The following is a 9462-nucleotide window of genomic DNA, read 5'->3' as shown; positions in this document are numbered from 1 at the left end:
CACACTGTAATTTGGACTGACAAGACCAAAATAGAGCTTTATGGTCACAACCATAACCGCTATGTTTGGAGAGGGGTCAACAAGGCCTATGGCGACAAGAATACCATCCCCAGTGTGAAGCATGGTTGTGGCTCACTGATGTTTTTGGGGGTGTGAACTCTAAAGGCATGGTGAATCTTGTGAAAACTGATAGCAAGATGAATGCAGCATGTTATCAGAAAATACTGGCAGACAATTTGCATGAAAGCTGCGCATGGGACGCTCTTGGACTTTCCAGCACGACAATGACCCTAAGCACAAGGCCACAGGGAGATCTCAAACATGCGGTTCATGCAAGACAACCAAAGATTTTGCATGACCTAGAGACATTTTGCCAAAACGAATGGGCAGCTATACCACCTCCAAGAATTCGAGGCCTCATAGACAACTATTACAAAAGACTGCATGCTGTCATTGATGCTAAAAGGGGCAATACACAGTATTAAGAACCAAGGGTATGCAGACTTTTGAACAGAAGTCATTTCATTTTTTAATTTGTTGCCATGTTTTGTTTTATGATTGTTTCATTATGTTATGACCTAAAGTTGAATATGAATCCCATAAGAAATAAAAGAAATGTGTTTTGCCTGCTCACTCATGTTTTCTTAACAAATGGTACATATATTACCAACTCTCAAGGGGTATGCAAACATTTGAGCGCAAGTGTGAATTCCAAAATACCTTATTTAACATGTTTGGGTTATTTCTCTAATCCTGCAAACTTTCCAAATGTCTTTATATTCAGAAGCTTTAACCGCTTTGTTTGTTGTTCGTTTGTTTTATATAAATGGAAGAATGGCTCCTTCTTCAATACGGGTCACTGTACATGCATGGCAATTTTTTCCCCTGCTCGTGTGCACTTCTTAATGTGTGCAAAAGCAGGACACTCTAAACATTTGTTAATGCCAGCGATGGCTGTTACATACAACGTTTGGGCAGCTATAGAGCCACCTGATTATGGTGCGTGGGAGTGTAAGCCCCCTCCCTCCACTGCAGGCTATTCTGAGCTCCACTATCCCGCAGGTGGGCCCAGGGACCAGCACGGCAGGTCTGTTCAATTCTAGTAGCTGATCTCCCCTCTGATCACTGAAAGCGGAAGTAATGTGAATTACATCACTTCCGGTTTCAGTGTGTCAGTTCCCCAGCTGCTGTAGGGAGAGAAGAAGCTGGTGAAGCAGATGCATGCTTCATCAGCTTCTTTGGTTGTCCATAGGTGACATTATGGGTCTAATAGACCCCGAAGTCTCCATAAAGAGGAACTGTCCCTGTATCTGTGCTATAACATAGGGGCTTGTTATCCCCCTATGTAATAGTAATAATTGTAAATGTAAAAATAAGTTTAAAAAGTCACATAAAAAAATTCAAAAACACAGAAAGAGTTTAGTAAAGTCCCCCGCCCCCACATACAACACTTGTATGCGCATTCGATTTTGCTTACATGCAAAATCGATTGCGCCGCACATGTTACATATTTACAGTCAAGTATCAGAATGGGAGCAATAATTCTAGGGCCATAAATCACTGTTAACACTATATTGATGAGGAGTAAAAGCTTTTAAAGCATCACCTACAGGCAATTTTTGGGTATGGTAGTTTTTTACGATTTCACACTCTACAGGATCATAGTCTATAGTCTACAGGATCATAAACACCACATTTACCACCACTTTATATCCATTCCATTAGAATTAGGTTGTTCCAGATGAGGTGCCATTGATTAAAACATCCTTAGGGAGTATGTAGGTGAAACCTGTCTAATTTAACTTTCAGATGTCTAGGGTCTGGTGTTCTCTTCGCTGTGACTTGTGTGGTGTCATCATGCCAATATTAAAAGAGCTCTATAAGGCCCTCAGAAAAAAATAATTGTGAATGCCTATGTGTCTGGCATGTGATTAAAAGGTCACCAAATTATTTGAAATTATGAATTCCACTGTAAGGAAAATAAACTAAAAATGTAATAAATTTGAAATGAATCCTACTTTGTTCAGGACTGACGGGCCAAGCAAATTCACCCAATTGCTTATTACCTCATGCTAAAATAAATCTAAGAACTTCTACATTTAATCGAAGGTAACTCTGTAAACAATTGATGTCAAAGTGCATGTATCTACAATCAAAAAGAGACTGTACCAATTTTACCTGCACGAGAGGTGCCAGAAAAAAAGCCTTTTCTATCCAGAAAGAACATTAGAGCAAGACTATAGTTTGCCTTTGAACATATAGGCAAAGAACGGATCTTCTGAAACAATGTGCTGTAGACTGATGATAATCGCTAAGCTCATATTATTGTTTGCTTCTGCCTGCTGTTGAGCAATGTTCCTGGCAATATAGCAGAAGATGCAATAGTTCTAAGGTATGAATATTTATGTCTCACTAGCCAACCACTAGGAGTTTTTGTTTTACCAGTGGTGCATGCTAAGGAAAGATATAAATATTGCAGGTGACCTTGCAGAAGGGCTCTTGCTTCCTGGGCTACAGCCAGGAGAGGAGGCTTTGTTAGTGGTGTTTACCTCCCAGGCCTTATGCCTGGGGAGGATGCTGCCTAAAGAGGGGTCTGAGTACGGAGCCTGGAAAGAATACACTGCCTTGCTGGAGGATACATCCAGGGGAGAAGAGAAGCTAGAGCCTAGCTGGAGCACCAGGGGAAGGAGCTTCACTGCTTGAGATCTGAGTACAAGCTGCTGCCAGTGGATATTGTAGATAATCTAGTTGGTCAATTGTAAAGGTATTAGTGCTGCCTAAAGCTGCTCAACAGTTTGAACAGGGGTAAGGGGGTGCTACACCAGCTTCTGAGGCCAAGGGTGCACTAACTTGTTGCACAGTATACCATTACTATTGATATATTTCTTAAATGGGAAAGATTTACCTTCAGCAAGCTTCCAAGAGCGTATCCACTGTGTGCAACACTGGTCTGTCCAACACTGATTGGCTCACCTCCCAGCACATCTCTGCTGCCTAGAGGCTGTGCTACTATTTCACCTGGCTCCCCAATGGTCTCGGCGGCATTGGCAACCTATTGCTTGGCAAAGCACCCATGTCCGTCCTGCTGCCTAGCAATGCCTACAGCATTTGCTCCGTTCTTGATTTCCATTGGTCCTGTGTCTGCTGACATCTGAGTTAAACCTCCCTGGCCCTGTAAGAGAGGCTTTTGATTTTTTTGGGGGGGGTTTTCCCACAGGTCTCACCAGCTATTGCCTTTATCTGATCTGCCTATGTATCGAACTTGGCCTGTTTTTTGACCACATCTCTGTCTGATGCCTGGACTCTTGCCTGTTTACTGACTATGTCTCTGCTAAGACTAACCTCTTGCCACATCCCTCTAATTACTTTCCAGTTGAGGCACCTGTCCCCATCATCTGTGGACAGCTGTATCTCCTGAACCACAGGTATTCTAAAGGTGCCCATACACCTTGCGATTATCGCACGATAATCGCGGGGAAATCCCGCGATCGTACGATAATCGCAAGGTGTATGGAAGGCGTGCGACCGTTTTTACTGTACGGTCGCACGTCTTTTGTCGAACCAGCATGCTAGAAAACCCGACGAGAATTGCACGATTCTCGGCTGGTTTCTAGCCTGCTCGTTCGACAACTGCGGAACGGGCCGGTGTGCGCACGCGCACACTGCCCATTCAGCATTGCGGTCATCGGAAGCCCGCCCCCCCGCGGGGGCGGCCTTTGATGATCACAAGTACGATCTGCCTGTCCAAGATGGGCAGATCGTACGAGCTTTTAATAAGTTTACGACCATCGCAAGACAAAAGTCTTGCGATGGTCGTAAGGTGTGTGGGCACTTTTAGACTGCCTTTGCTCATCCTCTTGTGTTACTTGGCCAGATAATATAGCCTGATGTATTAAGTCCTGGGGGCAACTAAGTACCAGTAGGCCTATGAGGGCTGCTATAGTTGAAGCTACACTAGCCTGGTATACCCTCTGACTACATGTACAGGGGCAAGCATTACATTATCCCAAGCACAAAACGCAAGAAAGGATCTGAACCGGGCACAATTGTTTGCTGACTAACTCTGCAAGCTCACCCGATAAATACAGGTGTCTATGCTTTTATGCAAGGGACAAGTATCAACTAAAGCGGCAAGCCTCCTGAACCTAAGATTAATTTGCCTGGGGACCAAAGCTCCCATTTGTAGGCAATTTCCGGACTTGGGCCTTCAGCTTGTCCCCATCTGATCAAGCCTTGTCCAACATGGATACCTCTTTCCAGGCCCTCAGTCTACTACATGATGATCTACATCAGGCTCACACTACTGAGTCGAATTTACGGGACAAGCACTGCTGCTTGAAATTTCGTATGTGGGCACCTGACTTGGGTTGGCACAATCCTACTCTACACAGCCAGTTTAGAGTGGGGCTCTCTGACTCTATCAAAGACTCTTTTGTGCATCAACCCGCTCCTCAGGCTAAGGAAGAAGCCATGAGTTTAGCCCTAGGAGTGGATCACTGCATGAAAGAACAACAGAATACTTTGCCCCTCTACCTACACCCACCCCAGTAATGTCTCCCACTCCATCACCTCTGGAATATGAGGAGACCATGCAACTAGAAGTCATGCATCTCTCCCTGGAGGAAAATCAATGCAGGTGTACCCCGGGCTTGTGTATCTATTATAAATTGCTTGGAAATAATTGGGAATATATGGAAGAGACAAGCTTCAGCGAATGGGAGGTTGTAGATTTGAAGTGTTTGTGTGCACTTTCTGACATTATATAACATTTTAAAGTAGTATTTAACAGTCAATCTTTTTTTTTAAGTAATGAATCGAGATCATTGCCCAGCAAAGTATTTCTTTACATTTTTGTCCAAGCACTTACAGACATAATTTTTCCAAACAGCTGACTTCAACTGTCTCCACTCAGCTTCCCTTAACTTCCTGTCCACTACAAGATCACCAGGGCCAGAGTAGTCTCCAGCAGCTGTACATCTACTATCTTGGAGACGGAACGAGGAGGGAGGAGGAGAGTTTCTTGCCCTGCTGTGTCTGAGTGGTTGTGGAGATAAACACAGCTTACTAGCACACACAAGGATTGGCATCCATTGTAAGTGATTTAATCAGCCTTTCAAATAGCTTGAAAATCCTTTTGACTTTAATATCACTTTCAGACAATACAGTGTGGTACTGCGCAAAAAGAAGCTCACAAACTGTACTATTAAAATTAGGGAAGCACCGATACTGATACTAGTATTGGTATCAGGGTCGATAACGAATATTTGGGTGAACTTCTGGTCAAAGGGAGATTTCCCTCTGACCGCAAGTGCTGAGGGAGCATGGAGCTGGCTTCCTTTCCAATCAGGAAGCCGGGCGGTGGGTTATGACCCACCGCCCGCTTCCTGATTGGCTGGGATACCAGCTTCACTTCTTGTTAGGCAGCCTGGCTTCCCAACCAAGCCAGGTGGCATATAATGACCCGCCTCAGAAGCCAGGCTGCCTAGGGACAAGTGAAGCCGGCTTCCTAGCCAATCAAGAAGTCGAGATGCGGGTCATGACGTGTCGCCTGGCTTCCTGATTGGCTAGGAAGCCATCCACTTGTTGGTAAGCAGCCTGGCTTCCTGACCAATCAGCCTTGGCAAGTGAAGCCGGTGTTCTTTCGCTAAAACCCCCGGCTTCACAGGCAATCAGGAAGCCAGGCGATGGGTTATGATCCGCCGCCCTACTTCCTGATAATCTGTGCACACAGCACCGTTACTCGTTATCGGCGAGTACTGAAAAAAGTATAGGTACTCATACTCAATACCGAAAAAACGGTATCAGTGCATTCCTAATTTAAATGTTGTGCCACTGGCCAATTTCTTCAAAGCTGAGAGCTTATGCTTCTTTTTTTTTTAGTAAACTTTTCTATAGCTTGTAGATCTGTTGTGGCTGCTTCGTCCACCGTGCAATTCAGGCCTCTCACTGCTGGATAAGAAAATCAGGTGTTGCAGCCAAAACTACCTAATAAACCTGCTTTTAAGTTGAAATCAGATTGGGGTCCTGCTGTGTCTAAGCTAAGGATGCACCGATACAAAGTACCATACTCAGTACAAGTACAAATACATCTCCCAAGCATGTCATTTGAAGAATTGTTTTTCCAAAGTCACCCTCAAAGTTGCAATAAAATGACCCTCTCCCTGCATTTATTTTTCTTTTTTTGCATTGGTACATGTCACTGCCAAGCTCCTTGTTCCCTTTTTTTTTAACAACCCCTTGCCTATTAGACTTAAAAATGGGCAGAATTGATTATCAATAGAATTGTCAGATTTTATTCAGTATTCCGCTAACCCCCCTGCAAATCGATTCCGGGCACATTCGTTTATCTCTAGTAGCAGCTAACATATGCCAGACCTATTCTGATCTAATTCCTCTTTCACAATAATATACTCCTCCCAGCATTTAAACAGTTCAGCAGAACAAAGTTACCATTTCATAAAGATAGCATGTCAAAAAATAAATATCTGATGTTTTGTACTAAGTGATCTTAGTCTCTCAGCCTGTGGTGAAAGCATATCATTTAATCTGCTGGGACCTGTAGTTCTAATGCAGCTGGGACTGCATATAATACTTGTGGCTGTGTTTTGACCGATCAGGAATTAGCTCCTGGCCATGCCTGTAGTTCCCCATACTGCCTATGAGAAGACTGCACCCCGGCCAGCCTTGTGTATACAGCCTGTGTACATGCTGACTAAGCAGGACACACCCACAGCATTAGTATTTAACAAAAAGTATAACTCGGGGCCATCGGAAAGCGGACAGTGAAGGAGAGCAAAAGAACTCCCTCGGCTATTACCTATATGCACCGCAGGCGGGGCACTTATGCACACTCACAACACCTCCACTGCAGACTTGTCTCATGGGCGGGACCTTCACCGCAACCCGATTGGCTGCAGATCAGTGAGGGGCGGGCTCTGATTGGTTAACATCTTTCTTTTGTTCGCTATCAGCGCTGAGCCGCAGGACAGCGGACGTTTAAGTTCAAGGAAGCAGAAGTGTATGAGAGCTGACAGCTGCGGGGAGAGCGGCCGGTACACACTCAGCACCCACTCATAACCCACGTCCACAACACATGGAGCTGGAAAATAAAGTCAAAAAGGTGAGCTCAACTTCTGCTGTGCTTCCTATGTGACCGGAATCTGATCTGTGACCCTCACTAGACATTGACTGCATGGTTACACCCTTCCTATGTGTCATGTCATCTAAAAGTGAGACTCACTTCCTGCTTTACTATGGAATGTCACTCATTTACAGGTCCAATCTAGCTTTTATTGTCTCTTTGGTCATCCTTTTTTTTTTCTTCCATAACAGAAACATCTATGTAGCTCTATTACTATTTGCTGTCTGCTTTAAAAAAAAAAAAAGAGAGAGCAAGAGAGATATTAAAAAATAAATAAAACTGTTTTGCTTAAAAAAGATTGTGAATATTGTTTCTGTCACTGGTCTTATGTACCAAGCTTTTATACTCTTTAAAGTGACTCTGTCGCTTGAAAATGTTTTTCTTAAAATGTAAAAAAGGAAAACAAAACTTATAGTGAAAAGTGGGCTTGTATAGCTTTTTTCTAAGTTTAGAATTGAGTACAGAAGGGTTAAACAAACCCCTGTTGGTGTATTTATTTATTAATCTGCATTCTGTGTCTAGTTGGGGAGCTTTCCTTTTATTTCCTGTTCCAGAAGCCTGTGGGTTGAATGAAAAACCACACAGTGTAGAGCCACCTTAGGAAGGATCCTGACAATATTGTAGGGAATCACCACAGTTGCCTGACAGCTGATTCTGCCTCTCTGTGTGTGGCTGAGAGCCAGCTGTGAAGATCCATGGAATGACAGCCACTGATCTCCACTGGGAGCAGAGAGAGAGAGAGCTGACTGATCAGTGGTAACATGATCAGCCAGCTCTCGGTTTTAAGAACCAGTGTGGGACAGCTACGGTGTCCCACGCCGGCTCTATGGCCCCATTCACACTTGGCGATTTGCAAATCGCGCGTTTGTCGCACGATTTGCATTTTGCGCGATATCGCGCAAATGCTTGCATTGAATCGCTGCAAAATCCGCTTCAAGAAGGGTCCTGCTGTAGCGACGCACGACCCGCGACAGCAGGACCCTTTGCCCCATTGCCATGCATTAGAGAGCGATATCGCGCGGTAAATAGCCGCGATATCGCGGGAATTACCGCGCGATAAATCACTCAGTGTGAATGGAGCCTAAGTATTATGGGCAGTGGTGCTGTCAGTGAGATGCCAGCCAGAGCTTCCCGCTCAGCTCCAGGCAACCGGTGACAGCGAGCTGGGCGGAAAGCCAGACAGTGCCACTGGACCCAGAGGTAAGGAGCATCCAGACCTTTCCCTGCTATTAGCAACCTGGAATGCTGTTATTGCCTCCCTTGCACCAGCCACCCCCCAATGAGATGCCGCTTGAGGCAACCGCCTCAGGCTGCCTCATTATAGGTTAGCCCTGCAGGCATCCGAAACTCCTGGAAGTGTCAGATGCTGGCCATCATTTACTACACAGTGATTCTCTTTGGCTAACTATGTAATACATTAAAACAAGCTAAACGCACAAAAGTGATCTTTCTCTATACTTTTCCACTAGGTCATGTTTTTAAAGTGTATGTAACTTTTTCGGTGTGTTTGGCATCATGCTTCACTGTAAATAGTTTCCTTTGAGCTAAACGTTTTTTGTGAATCTGTTGCAAAGTTATTGGAGAGCTGGCTAGTAACAGCACTTCCTGTTTGAGGCTGTGCACCAGCATTGTCAGTCTGCTAGTCTCTTCAAGTGGTTGTTGAGTTTTCTTATCTGGTATATCTGATAGTCACCCCAACAAACAGTTGAAGAAATACACATGACAGGCTGACAACACTGCATTCATTGTGGGGCATGGAGCATTGTCAGCCTGCAACAGGAAGTGCTGTTACTGATAGGATCTGCAAGTAAGAAACTTTGCAAAATATTAAAAACAAATGCTTAGGAAAACTGTATACAGTGGGTCATGATGCCGAATATAATGAACACCAGATTTTAGGTTTACACACCCTTTAGCGTCTTTAGAGAACGGGAGCACGAAAGTTAATCACTGTTTAAGTGACTGTGATTACCAACTGATAGTGTAATTTGTTCCCTAAACTTTGACCATCAGCGTATTCAGTTGCTTATAGTCTCCACTAAAGTAGAGCATCTCAAGTGCTCTAATATACTTCTACATGCACTTAAAGGAGTACTATGAGGTGAGTGCTTCTCACTCACCTCATAGTTCTAGCCGACCTGTGACAATCAGACTGTCACAGTTCAGCTCAGTAGATCGGGAGGTGAGCGAACACATACCGGCGTTCGCTCACCTCTCGATCCTGTCACGGCTCTGTGCCGTGACAGGGGAGGGGCTGGATTCCACCCTCCCTGCTCCGATCTGCCAGCGCTGACTGGCGGAACAGACGGGGGAGGGGGCGG

At 44.7% G+C, this 9462-nt stretch overlaps 1 protein-coding gene across 1 annotated transcript in view; it reads left to right on the top strand.

Moving 5' to 3' along the window:
* Window positions 1-7086: 7086 nt before the first annotated feature.
* Window positions 7087-9462, top strand: part of TES (testin LIM domain protein) — a 38452-nt gene continuing 36076 nt past the window's right edge. The window contains exon 1 of the mRNA XM_018558541.1: window positions 7087-7120. Coding sequence (XP_018414043.1) covers window positions 7094-7120 — 27 coding nt within the window. The 5' untranslated portion in view covers window positions 7087-7093. The remainder of the gene's footprint in view (window positions 7121-9462) is intronic.

The sequence above is a fragment of the Nanorana parkeri genome, unplaced genomic scaffold (assembly GCF_000935625.1).
Source record: "Nanorana parkeri isolate BGI_ZX_2015 unplaced genomic scaffold, ASM93562v1 scaffold15, whole genome shotgun sequence".
NCBI lineage: Eukaryota > Metazoa > Chordata > Amphibia > Anura > Dicroglossidae > Nanorana > Nanorana parkeri.
This window is presented reverse-complemented; position numbering and strand designations above follow the sequence as displayed.